General features: G+C 42.9%; 1 protein-coding gene across 1 annotated transcript in view; it reads right to left on the bottom strand.

Annotated features, from left to right (window-relative positions):
- Positions 1–14,284, bottom strand: part of SH3GLB1 (SH3 domain containing GRB2 like, endophilin B1) — a 184,843-nt gene that overhangs the window by 36,528 nt on the left and 134,031 nt on the right. Inside the window, exons 7-8 of the mRNA XM_069232301.1 lie at positions 9,474–9,574; positions 793–1,018 (exon numbers count right to left, since the gene is read on the bottom strand). Coding sequence (XP_069088402.1) covers positions 793–1,018; positions 9,474–9,574 — 327 coding nt within the window. The remainder of the gene's footprint in view (positions 1–792; positions 1,019–9,473; positions 9,575–14,284) is intronic.

The following is a 14,284-nucleotide window of genomic DNA, read 5'->3' as shown; positions in this document are numbered from 1 at the left end:
AGGGAGGTTCTTCTCTTTCCAACAATACCTCTACCATTAAAATCAGTGCTCTGGGGCTGAGATTCAGTGAAAGTAAAAAAAGTCCATCTGCTTGTTTTACTTTCACTTTTATTGCAATGAGGTCAGGGAGCCCTGCGTGCCGATCATCACTCTAATTTAAAAAAAAATAAAAAAATAAAAAATACTAGCTCCTCCTGAGCAGCCTGAAGAAAAAATAAAAATAAAGCACTCCCTATGGTAGTGAGCTCCAGAGGGGCCTTTAGGTGCCTCCCAGGCCAACACCTGCATTGCGGAGTTAGTGCGACCATAAGCTATTGGTGGGCGAACACAACAATAGGGTTAAATAGGCACAACCGAGATGGGTAGAGCAACATCGTTACTGAAGTCTACATTAACTTACATAAAAAGGAGATACCATTGGCATAGATGTGGAAGATCACAATCTGCCAACGAAGGTCAAGACATAGCACTACCCTGTGACACGGATTATAAAATGTTAAACTGTGAACAAGATTTAACAGAGCCTCAATGGTTTCGAAATGCACACTTCTATTGCAATTGGGGGAATTGCATGCTTTTCAATATAAGATTGAAACATCTATTAAATACTTAGCAAAAATCTCTTATTGAAGATGAAGTTCAAACTTCCAAATCAAATTAGAAGCCTTGCACAATACACCAAATGAAAATAGCATTCACATATATGAGAGCCAACCACCAAGAAAAACACTGTTTCTTCCCACAATTTATTCCTGCCACTTTAAATGATTAATCCCCATCTTATATGCTTACCTCATCTGCTAACAATGATAACTCACTGCTATTAGAAGCATCATAATCATAGAGAACTCTGGCTTTCCTGTTGCCGCTAGATGCTTTAAGTTCACTGAAGCCAGAAGTAATGACTGAATTGCTTGTTGCGGGTAATGAAGTTGAATTTGAAACAGAGGAGTTTGGAAGACTTGGCACACCCGGTGAAGAAGACTGATTATTATTGGCAAGGAAGGTAGTTGGAAAACTGTAAAAACATAAATAACCTTAAGACAGCGGTACCCAAAAGCTTCTGCTGAATGTCAACTGAAATCGGTGAAGATTTGAAATTTTATTTAAAAACTTACACATTTCTCAATTCCCATCACCATAAAATGCAGCAGGTACAGCATTTAAGCAACCAATGATTAAGTTCAAAAGAACAAGTTACTTACCCTTGGTAACAATCTTTCTGGTGGATACTCCATCAAACTAGATTCCTCGACTTTACATTATTCTCTAGGCTTCAAACTGCACCTGGAAACTCAAAAGCAGTACTCCTGAGTCCCAGTAGACAGCAGTGTTGTCTCTGTGCCAACCTGGTCCAGAAGTGATGAGTGGAGCTGCATATAAGCGTCACCCCTGAGTGCAGACATCAGTTGCTTTATTAGGTAGAGCCTATCAGCAGACTGGCATGCCAAGTGTGCACATCTCTTAACTGGGAATATTTATAAGAGGAAAGGTGTCCAATTCACAGAATGGGGAAGGGGGTGGCAATGTGGTGATAGGGAAGATCGGTGGGCAATCTGCAGTCAGACATAGTATCCAATAAAAAGATTGATGCCGTATGCAAGAAGCTTGTTCTTCAGATGGATACATCTAACTGCAGATTCCTCACATTTGCAGTGCCCAGGATAACACAAACAAAAAAATCTCAAACAACTTGACTCGTAGCGGGTGAATTTTGTCAGGTGCCACCACAAACTTGTTCCAGTGACTGTTGTATTTGTAGAGAAACACTGTCACCAAAATGACAATATCAATGTTATTTGTCACATGACATTAACAACCACAGGAAGAAGGATGAAACAAATCAACTACTGCTGCTGAATTTCCAAGCATGGAGATGTAAAATGTGCAAGCTCGGGTGCAGTACCTTGATCTGCTGCTGTGATAGAAAATCCAACCAAAATAGCAGATTGACTGGAGAACAGATGCTCATGCCCACGAGTTCAGGATGCCACAATCTCTTGGTCCAATTTGGTGCCACTAAGATAACTTGAACTGGGCGTTCCTGATCTTTTTCAGAACTTGGGGTATAAGAGACAGTTTGGGAAGGCATACAGGAGTCCACAGCTCCACTGTAGATGGAACACTGTAGTTAAAACATGTCATGTTGTCTGTGCAAAACTGTCAACATTGTACATTTCCGGCAGCGGCAAAAAGATTGAGCCAGAATCCTACCCATTGATGGAAGATGCCCTGTGCCACCTTCAGGTGCAGTTGCCACATGTGATCATCTATGTGTTGTCAGCGAAGTTCATCCACCCTGGCGCTGAGATCTAGGTGGGTCACTCTTACGGTCCAGACACATCCAGAGCAATAGAGCCACCAGGCCCAGGTCACAACACCCCACCCCTGCTTGTTGCCCTACTACATGGTGGTGATGTTGTCCGTGAGCACCTGTACAGATCTGTCAGATGGTGGGCAGGAAGGCCTTTAACACCAAGCAAACTGCCTGCAACTCCAACACTTTTAGGTGCATAGTTAGGATATGTTGGTCTAATACTTCTGCCACCCTATGCATAACCACATTGAAGGAGGTGCTTTCCCCAGTGGTAGGGCCAGGAGGATATGCAAGGCCAGCGTCTGGGGAACAATCCAGGTCTCTAGCATCCATCATACTGGGGAATAAAATCATCCCCTTCATCAAAGCTGTTGTTATCTGTCAGTGCCGAAAAGATTATGCATGGTTTACGCCCTACCACGTGGTAAGGGCAAGGTATCTGAATCAGAAGGATTACCGGTTACCTACTACCCTTCGCCTGTAAGTTCCTCAGGCCACTACAAGACTATCATACTGATTTTTTTGTACCATAGTGCCAAAAGAAAGCACTGAGCTCATAGACACAGACCAGCTATTTCCCATCGCCAGCCTGTGCTACAAAGTATTGCTTTTTTCCAACAAAATACCAGACACATTGAAGCACAGAATGCTGCACTTTTCAAATAGCTAAATATATAAACAAATAAAAGTGCTCACAATTTGGCTGGTTAAAAGTAGTAGTTATATACTCATCAGTGTGACAGGAAACATTCAATGTCAGCAAAACAGTTTAATTTATGCAAGTTACTACACTTTTAATGCATATGGATCTGCAGAAGCAGCTAGCTGCAAAGCTTTGTACCACTACTAATTTCCAATTAATCTTTTTGTAATACCTGGAATTCAAAGCATACGGAAATTAGGAAATCTGTGCAAGGAAGCTATGGAATGGTAAAACAATTTGCCAATCTCATACACATTCTGAGCAGGTAACATGCCTCTGTTCTGTAAACTTGTATGAGATAAACATGTCTCAATCGTACCCTCTACGGGCATGACAGTACTGACCTAGAACACAATTGGTGCACAAAGGAATTGACTGTAATATTCTTTTATGGCTCAATTTCAGGACTCTTTGTTCTTTTTTGTTCCTAGTGGGATACATCAGTTCTGAGGTTGTCCATCTTCCTGTATCTCTCATACTAAAGCACTTATGCACTGCAATTGGATGCATTCTGGACCCCCCCTTCATATGGAATAACTCAAGCTAACAAATTAGTCTCTTGGAGAGAAGAGCAGTCCTTAATTTGAGCCGATGTTTTACGGTGCTCGACACTGGCACTCAATTGTCAACACTGACACTTATGTAAGACTGCCGCATGGGAGAACTGTTTATCTAAGTTAGAGATGAACTAAAAACAGTTGTTTATTAATTCAATATATATTGAAAATTACTTATACCTGCCGCTAAAGCCATGTTTATATCTTTGGGGGTATGATAGCAGTCCTGTTATTACTGTAATTGGCAGGGCTAACAGAGGCAATGTGTGGTACAAGTGGAAATTACCATCTGACAAGGGCCATGGCACTTTTTTTTTTTCTTTTTTACACAATTAAGCGCAGGTGAAGAGCCCCTTCAATGGCAAGCTTATGCAGAAGTATGCAGTCTGCATGGAAACTGAGGCCTTCATTACGACTTCTGTGGTCTTTTACACAGACCGCCAAAGCTGCGGGCGCCAGAAGACTGCTTGTGCTGGTGGTCTTCCGACTGCCATATTACAAGTACTGAAGGATTACCGCCACAATTTGGGTGGAAATCCGTCAGCAGTCGTGCTGGCTGTTGGCAGCGCAGAGGCAGCTCCACAGCCGTCTTGCCTCACCAAAAGGACTACGCCCACTGTATCAAGAGCAGTAATACGGCATTGCGGTGTCCTGATGGTGGGGGATCTGCCAGTGGAGGAAGCACACGGTCCAGTTCCTTGGTGGACGACCTCTTCGCTGGACAAGGTAAGTCGATCGTCCGACAGGGGAGATGGGTGGTGGGGTGTTGTGTGTGCGTCTTTGAGTTGGTATATGTCTACATGTGTGAATCTAAGTGTGTATGCGTGTGTGAATCTAAGTGTGTATGCGTGTGTGAATCTAAGTGTGTATGCGTGTGTGTATGCACGTGTGAATTTAAGTGTGAAGTTCAAGTCAGTGCATGTTGCTATGTTTGTGTCAATGCGTTTCTGCTGGTGCTAGTGAATGAGTATGTATGCATGTAGGTGAATAAGTATGTATTCATGTTGGTGAATGAGTATTTTAGTGGTGGTGAATGACTGTATGTATGCGTGTTGGTGAATGCGTGTATGTGGGTTGCGTGTGGGTGTGTGTATGTTTGGAGAGGGGTGCTGCCATGGAAGGGGGGTGAGCGGGTCACTGAAACAAGGGGGGGGGTTGTCTGCCGGCGACAGGAAATTCTTTCCGCCAAGGTTTTTGTGGAGGTGCAAGCGCTGCGGAAACCCTGGCGGAAAGGCGACTCGTAATACCACCAGCAGTCTTCAGTGGACAGCCGGCCCAGAAGTGCTGTCCTCTGGCCCGGCTGTCCTACTGCCCTGGCTGTACCAGCGGAGATGTGGCGGTTTGGCAGAGGCCAATCTGTAACACTCGTAATGGAGAGACCACCAGGGTTATAATGAGAGCCTGAATGTCCCGAGAAACACTGCAACATTATTTGAGCTGGGAGGGCTGCTTCGAAGTGCAGCAGAGAAGACATATTCCCTTCCACAACTATTTCAGGAGTTTTGTCTGATGTACTGTGTGCTGAAGGCCTTGGTAATTACAGTAGCCAATAGTGAAATGCTAGAAAGCGCAGATGGCATTCGGTCAGTATATCAATTGATGGGCATCATTAGGAAAAAGATTAATGCTAAGCACTGCAACTGTGCACAAAAACAATCTCAGTATGGGGTATACAATGTAATGAGACATTGAGTACAAGATGGATAATCAGGACATATAAATAGAGGATTCTAGAAAGTCAGAGCTATTAAGGGGTGAGTACAGTTATGACTCGCATAAGGAACACAATAGTTCCAAATTCATGACACGAGTGGAATTCCTCGAAACAGGGAGCATGGCAGTGCTACTGTTACTGACTTTCTCAAAATGGGTTTAAGAGCGGGAGTCAGCATGCTTTGCTAAAGGGACGTGGTGCCCTCAAGTGGGTTGTCTGAGGTAACCCTCTATTTGTGTGAAGTTGCTGAAAACAGGCTCTTTTCATTTAGACAGCCTAATAAAGATTTCTCAGGTAGGTTGAACCATACTACAATAGGAACAAAGTTACTTTCTGAATGTAAATTTGACATGGGATTATCAAGGCTTTACACTCTAAGGACACATGAAGAACACAGTAAGATGGAACAGCCAACATCTCCCCTTATCTACGGCAGCTATGATATCTGAAGATTATTTGGTCAAAATGGCAACAAATGGTTAATCTTTGGGCATCTATTGGGATCAGAAATCTGGAAATGAAAGGATCAGATTGGGGCCTATTATAAGAAGGAACATGTCAAATTTAGGCCCACACAGCCTCGGAAGACAGAGGGCCACTGAACATAAAAAAAAAAAAATCCATGGAGTACCAAGACTATATTGCCTTAGGTAGTACCAAAGTATGTAATATGGTAGGATGCATAGTTTCACTTCCTTCCGATTCAGGGGCAGTATCAAGTCCACTCTTTACCCACTGTAGAATATCTTGTGAATTTTGGAGATTCACTTGGGGATCTTCAAATGGCATGTGTGGACTTATGGAGGCTTAAATCAGTTTTAGTTTGGTTAACCCTAACATACACATTCCCATCTGACATACCAGATTGCACTCCTAAATCTTATATTACTGAAATGTTAAAAAGGAAGAGGAGGAACGGGAGTAGGTTCTTCTCTTGAAGACACTGATGGACACTTACTGTCTTGTATATAGGTACCCACATCGGAGGAACAGATAAATTTGGTGAATGACCAAATGTTAATAGTATTTAGGTAAATAAAAACAACTGGCTTGGTGTCTGAAATGTTTTATAGAACACAGCAAGGAAAAGCCCAGTGTGGGCCAAAATTAGGAATGGAAGTGACACACAGAGGTTGTATCTCAGTTGAGACTGAGTTGTCTATTTGGAGTAGTAATTCTTCTCTAGGGAATGTGAATGATTTTGGTAGGTTAAAAAATCTTGTTCTTCAGAATTCATTAGCTCGCACCAGGATTTTCAGAATTTTCTATTTCGCAGGAAATCTCAAGCTGCACAGGAATAGCTTCCCTAAGTGCCTGAGGTAGTTTTTTAAAAAGCAGACTAGAGACCTGGGCTTTTTGTATTTATTAGACAGAAATGGGATGGTAGCAGACCATCCTGCCATCGGACTGCTCTCCCCACCCCTAAAGCCCTAAAAGTCTCTCTGCTGCCTCTCCTGTGGGTGGATTGAGGCATTTACTCTAAATCTACCTCCTACTTTCATCCTAGTGTGGGCAGAGAGGCCATAGGATGCCAGAAGTGTTTTTTTTTTTAATGTGTTGGGAACTGTCCTTCCATCGGCCATACCTCACCAACCCTAAATCCCCAGCAGTCTTTCTGCTCCATCGGTCCTACAGCCCAAGTTGCAAGAAAGAGGACTTTTATATCCTTTTGCATGTGATGTTAACATATGGATCAGCAGAAGGGGAGTTAATGCCTTCCCCACCTGATACAAAGACTTTCTGGTGCCCGGGATGGGGCTGCGGCGCAGTGCCAGGAAAAGCTTGCCTTGCACTCTGTGTTCTCACTTTTTGTTCCATGATGCGCTGGTGGACTTAAGTTCGTTTCCCCCCATGGGACAGGCAGAGTGGTTGTGAACAGCCCAATCTGCCCACCCAGGTTTCTGAAAGCCGATAGAGCACCAGGGGAACAACATGAGAAAGGGAATGGGGTGGCACATTTGGCACAGGACCCACCCCCAGGCTTCAAACTGTATTTTTGTCCCCAGGAGAACACTGATTGTGAGGATTACCCCCCCCCCCATCCCCCCCGTCAATAAATCAAAACTCAGGCAAAAGAAAGGAAAATGTTACCTACCCAGTAAGCAGTTTGTGACATGTACTGCCGTAGATTCAAATGCTCTGCATACTCCTGCCATCTAGTGTTGGGTCCTGAGTGGTAAAAGTTGTTTTTCTTTGAAATCATGGATTTTCCTCACATCTCTGTGGCGCATATTTCTGGAATCTGCAAGGCAGCCACAAAAATTCTACCACCCAGCATTCTAACACTTCTCCCGATAAAAGTGGTACCCCAATTAGGTCGATAAACCTTTTGCCCTCAGCAAGAATCAGTCAAAACTTGGACCACGTTGTTAGGTCTTCAAACATATGGTTGGTAGCGTTTTGAAAAAAAGTTTGTGATCGTAATACTTTGGCCATCAAGTGGTAGTACCCGCATTTTCTGGCACATAAATAAGGGAAACTTTTTTTTTTTTACCCATACTTTGACGTTTGCAGAGCATTCTGGGTAAGAAAATGTGTTGTGGTCCATGCAAGCCACACCACCCTGAATTTCCCTGTGTCTCTAGGTTTCGGAACTACCTAGGGTAGGTGATACTACCTGGTTGCTGGCTGACCCACAGTCCAAATATTGCAGCCATTCTTTATGACAAGTGAGAGGAAAGTATGAGTTTGATGGCATGTGCGGCTGTAGATAAGGATGCTCTGCATACTCCAGCCATCTAGTGTTGGGTCTGGAGTAGTATGGTTTCTGGACTACTTTCTCTCTTTATTTCGCAGTTGTACACAGTGCGATCGCGCTTGTTTTTTTCTTTTCATTTAATGTGGCAAGAAATGTCCGAGTAGCAGATTACAACGCTATTAACTAACTCGACGTAATGCGAGACCAGTTGCATTGCAAATGGTTGTTTAACAGAGAGAACAAATGATTTCTGCCATTCTGCTGCCAGTCTGTAGCAATTACATCTTACACCAATGATCAAGTGCTCCCAATCCCAACACAGCCCATCCAGAACAGTCCCTGAGCCCTCTCACCTCTCCCACCATGTTCTGCGGGAAAACTGACATCTCCATCATAGCTATCATAACCCGCTCATCATATCTACATTGAAGTGCAATGTCTCTGGTTTGGGTTACTGCGTTTCCTGCCATTCCCAATTCAAGCCACAATGACCCCTCCATTTTCCCCAGATCTTCTCAGACTTCTCTGCCCAACCTCAGCGGGTGTAAACCACTTTTTCTGCTTCCATTTATGTTCACACCCAAAATCCACTGCCTTTTTGCCACTATGAAACTCAGGCTGAACAGTAGGTTGGCCCTGATAAGGTCCACCTCACAAGGGATCCCTAATCAGATGTTCTATGGTGTCACTGGGATAGTAGCATTCAGCACTATTTCCAAATCTCTCATGATCGTTGCTCAGTAGGCCGCTTTGGGATGACGCTCCCAGAGTGTGTGTAGAAAAGTGCCTACAGCTACCTTGCACCTAGGATATGTGAGGCTCGGGGCCAAGCCCATCTTAAAAAGCCAACTCCTACTTTACTATATTCCTTTAAGGGCCTTAAGTTGCACAACGCTCATTTTGGTGTTACAGGCCACCTCGTTGGAGTGCATTAGCACAGCCTCCCAATGAATATCTGTCAGTGAGCCTACATCCCTTTCCCTGGAGTTTCTTGAGTCTGTCTGCCTCATTATTGATGATCACGCAGTCTATTTGTGGGATCACCTTAGTTTGGAGCTCTTCGTCTAAAATGTTGCCTTTTATAGGGTTCTGGTCTGGGGTCTTTGGCTACTTCACTGCCTCAGCCCAAAGGGCATGAGGATACCATTTTTTTAATTCTGAGTGCTCTATAAATGCTTAAGTAAGATGTCAGTTTTGGTTTAAGTAGTTATTTTTTAAGTATGAAATGAAACATAAATGAAAACAAGTTATATATGGAGCACAAATATGTGTCTGCTACTGATTATAACATTGTTTCACAGGAAGGTTCCATTAACAGTATTGAGACAACTATTTTACAGGTAATTTATGTTCCCTCTCTCTCGCTCTCGCTCTCCCCCGTAAGTTATACACATAACAAATACCCTGAACATACCTCTAGTTGTGACTGAGTCAAATTGTGAACTAATGGAATCAAATAAAGGTAGCACATGCTATTCATTTACCTTCCAAGTTGTTTTTGGAGGTCAAGCATGTACTGGTAACATTGTGCGTAGTACGTCATTTGAGCTTCTACAAAGTCATTCAGACATCGAAGATGATGTGCCTAAAATAAAGCATTTAACAATGTAATACCATTAGAGATATACTGATAAACACATCAACTGTTAGTCACTGTCACATAGAAAGGACAGAACACAGTTATGTTAAATAACACTTTTGATAGCTTTATGACTTTTTAAACAACATATGGCAACCACCCCAAGCTAGGCAAAAAAAAAAAAAAAAAAACAGCCTAAAGACACTGTGCATGGAAAATACGTCTGAGTGCTTGAGCAGTTCAAAGGTAAACAGAAGAAGGCTTGCATACAAAATAATTGACATCATAATTACAAATTTTGTACAAACACTGATAAGTAAAGGATCACATGACTTGGTTCTATTGGTGGTTTCAACAGCAAGAGAAAAGTGGTGCAGAAATAGGAAGAACGGACCAAAAGGTTAGTGATAAAAATCGTGCGTACTGGACATGAACAAAGGGCTTAAGAAAAATCAGTTACCTTTATGGTGATAGATATCCTGCTACCTAGTAACAGTGCAGATACTGCTCAAATAAAAAACGAAACAAAATATGCACACCAACACGTCCCTCCACCCTCATTTCTTTACCCAGGAGCACAACCTTGTCAGTTTTGTTTCAAGTGGCTCGTATGTGAAGAAGTTGGTAAAATGGTTTTAGTGATTCAAGAGAGCATATGAACGTGGAGTAAAACAATCATCACTGCCGACCTTTAGGACGATTCCACAGCAAAGATGAAGAAATATGTATTATACGGCTACTGATATAAGCAAAGTGACTTCAAGACCTCTTGTCCAAACTTTGTATTGCTTCGCAAAAATATGTGACTGTTCACATTGTGTCTGATAATATTACGTAACACCTCCTGAACCGCGATTTGACAGCATGGAAAGAAGACCAGGAAACACATCTGCTTTTGAAATGGCATTCAGTAAACACCTTTTGGATTACGAAATGGTGAGTTCAGAGTACCTATCTGATGAAATTAATTTATAAGTCACACAGTTGTAATGGCTGACTTCTGCAACTGCAACACTATATCAGCCGAAGCTATTTTTAAACAATTTATGAATTAAATGACAAAGAAAGATCGTAGAACAGCGGTTCTTAACCTTTTGACTTCTGTGGACCTCTACTTAATTATTACTTTATTAATGGAATCTGGGGTCCTCCACTGCGTCATTACTGGAAGGCGGGGTGCCAATTCTAAGCAATTTCAATAATTTGAACCGCAAAACACTACATAAAAATACGGAAATCAGCATCGATTAAACAAATACACAAATGACTGTATATTTTATTTAGTTCACAAATATTTTTAAAAAATCTAGATATTAATGGAAAGGTCGGAATCTTTCTAAAATAAACTGAGCTGTTGTCCTTGCCTTGGTGTGCTGACCTGCTGGGGTTGGACTATGTTCTGCAGCAGGCCTTGGACTATCTGACTCACCGCCCAGGAGAAGGGGGCTGCCGCTCTACAAAAGCCCTTCTCACCCGCGGTATGGGACGCTGCTGTTGCTGCCTTGTTGTGCGGACATGCTGGGCTGGGACTACGTACCCCAGCAGGCCTTTGACCATCTGGCTCACCACCCAGGAGGAGAGGGCTGTTGCGCTACAAAAGCGCTTCGTCCTGCCCAAAGGATGTGCCCAAGCCAAGACCGGGCCAAGAGCAGGCTCGGGTGCGCCAATCAGAGCCCAGATAAGGCTGGGCTGGGCTGGGCTATCTCATTGGTTCACTTACTACTGGACTCTGAAGGTAGTGTTTTGCTGGACGTTCTAACACCTAGGTACTAAGCCCCTCATATCTCCTTGGACCGAGCTTGCGTAACAAATTTTTAAATTTAAGCACATATGTCCTATATAGCAATTCTTACAGGCAAATTTTATTGAACTCTGGCAATTGTATATTTGGTATTTATTAGAACTGTGTACATTTTGGATAGGCAGCTGTTTTGTGGTATTACCTGCCTTGACTCGTTCCTTTACAATGGGTCTTCGAAGTAGTTCAGTGCACCGATAAACGCCCGATTGGCCCCTTCAAGCCAGATAATTGGATTCTCTAAGAAATCGACGTCTTAACAGAGGAGGTCGAGTCCATTACAGGTACAGACTCTACATCCAAAGGAGCTTCTGGTGTTATTTCAAAAAACAAGAAAGAAGCTTCTACCATCCCTAACTTTTTAAAGGGCAGTCAAGTAGGAAATGCACCTCAAAAGCTCCACTTGTTTTGGACGCCCAAGAGCTGGCTAGTAAGTGTGACCCTGTTCCAGTCACTCAAAAACTGGCTAGCATGGGGGAGTCATTAAGTCAATTTCCTTATATTTGTTTCATGCCTTGAAGCAACCAATTTTCGTCTCTGGAGGAGTTGGGTGGGGAACAAAACATGGTCGTGTATGCCTAAAAAAAGCCATATGCTCACCTTCCTCTCCTCAGGACGGTATGGCTCATCTTACATCACAACTGCAAGCCCCTAAGGAACGAAGTGAGGGGGGATCTTAAATCATTGATTACACACCTCACTAGCATGCCTAATCAATTAGGTACGGAGAGGATTCTCCCTCAGTCTAACACTCAACACTCTACAGCAGTCCTGGACCTCCAGCCCCTCATCAGAGTACCCATGCCTAGCCCAGGAAACTTACAGGTCCATCTGAAGCCAGGCTACTGCCTCCAGTGGGGAACCTGGAAGGTTACATTTCTGCAATGAATAGAGACCCATGACATTCTTAGGGCCCCCACCTTATTTTAGGCAGCTAAGCAAACATGGTGGATTGTACGCTAACAGGCGCCCCGATGGATCTTTGATGAGCGTTAATCAACAGCCCACAACCATTCCTCACAATAGGTCTTCCCAAAGCACAGCATCTATTTTTATGGTTAACGTTCCAAAACCCCCATTTTACATGCCTCAAGAAGGGGAGGATACACTAAAAAACAAAGCTATTCATTGGCTTCTTTAGGTGAGGGGCTATCGTTTAGTCATTCATGAAGACATTCTTAGTGCCAGAAGATAGTTGTCAAAAAACATGCATTTCAAATAGCACTGAATTACTTTTTAAAGAAGGAAGTCTGGGTGATAGTTTGGTTGCATTTGATATCAGAACATCATCTCTTTGTAATACAAACATTCTCCTCAGACATCAGTGGGCCAATGTTCAATCCTCCAGCCAACCGTGTAATTCCTTTAATTCTGTGTGTCAACGGTCCCTTTTAAGCACGTTGACTGGCTATTATCCAGGGGTACTAATTCAGCCAATGCGTTGTTACCCATGATCACACATGTGGGCTGTTCGACAGGGACTCTTTTAGATTTGATTTGCCTTACGATTACACCAGTGTATCAGTTTTGCATTTTTTTCTTATTTTATCACCCCATAGCCTCAAAGAACTGTGTGCTTACAGAACCAATATCTGGTTCAATAAAGAATGCAGACAGTATGACGTTCTCTAGCTGAGATGATTAAAAAGAAGGACCAGACTTGTATTTCCCTCTTAAGAAAGGCTTATAGGCCGACCCAGGTGAAAGCAAAAAGGGAATGTGATGACTCAAGGTGGATGGATCTAAAACGGGCTTGTCTTAACCAAGCTTCCACAAAATTCTGGTCCCTAGTAACATGGGGGGGGGGGGGCAGAATGGATAGACAGCCTTTTGATACAGAAGCACCAGGCCCACCAGCCCTGTCTTGATTTAGGAGATATTACTGTTGCATTGGACGCCATCAGTAGCAACAGAGCTGCAGGAATGGATGGTATCCCAGCAGACATATTTAAATACGATACAGCTAATTGGATCAAGTATTTATGTGTTCAGGCTAATACCATTGCAAAGGGTGCTCCTATTCCGGAATCATGTAAGTGTGCCAAAGTTACACCCATCTTCAAAAAAGGAGACGTACGTCTTCCTACCATTTATTGACCAATCAGCTTGATAGACTGTGTTTAAAAAATCTTTAGCCGCCTATTACTGAATAAAATTCAACACTGGCTCACTGACAATGACATAGTGTCCCCAGTTCAAGCTGGTTTTCGCAAGAAAACTAGCACTATCGATCAAGTTTTTTTTTCTATTCTTGCTCCAACTTTGGTAGACAGTTATCGGCAGGGACACCTTGTATGTTGCTTTTAGCGATCTTATATCACCATTTGATTTAGCCCCTCGTCACAAGTATGGCAGATCCTTTGTGATATGGGTATGCCCCTAGATTTTCTCGAACTAGTGGTCTGGCTGCATGAGGGTTACTACACAAGAATTTGTTAGGGTAGCTAGGGCCAGCTCACCAACAGGATCTCCATTAATAAAGAAGTCTGACAGGGATGTGTCTTGACTCCTACATTGTTTTTTTAATACCTTAATGATATTGTCCACATCCTCTCCAAACATTCCACAGATGCCCCCGCTCTTGTTACAACAGAACCCACAATTTTGCTTTTTGCAGCCAACACCCTATTAATCTCCAAAACCCACAGAGGCCTTCAACTACTGCTAATCCGTTTTGAGGAGTTTTGCACTCCCCAGAGTTTAAAAATTAAGGCAGATAAGACCAAGTTTATGTTGCTTAACCAACATAAATCTTACAACGGAAACTAGCTTTGGGGGGCACATCATTAGAGAGGGTAGATTAAGTCAATTATCTGGGGATTATTCTATCGTTGAATATGTCTTGCAAACACCATGTGGACAAAATTACTTTAAAGCATAGGCTGATCACTGGTGCTTCTGTAAAGAGCATTATGTGC

This window comes from Pleurodeles waltl, chromosome 4_2 (genome assembly GCF_031143425.1).
Source record: "Pleurodeles waltl isolate 20211129_DDA chromosome 4_2, aPleWal1.hap1.20221129, whole genome shotgun sequence".
Taxonomy (NCBI): domain Eukaryota; kingdom Metazoa; phylum Chordata; class Amphibia; order Caudata; family Salamandridae; genus Pleurodeles; species Pleurodeles waltl.
The sequence above is the reverse complement of the archived record's forward strand: the minus strand, read 5'-3'. Positions and strand labels throughout refer to the sequence as shown.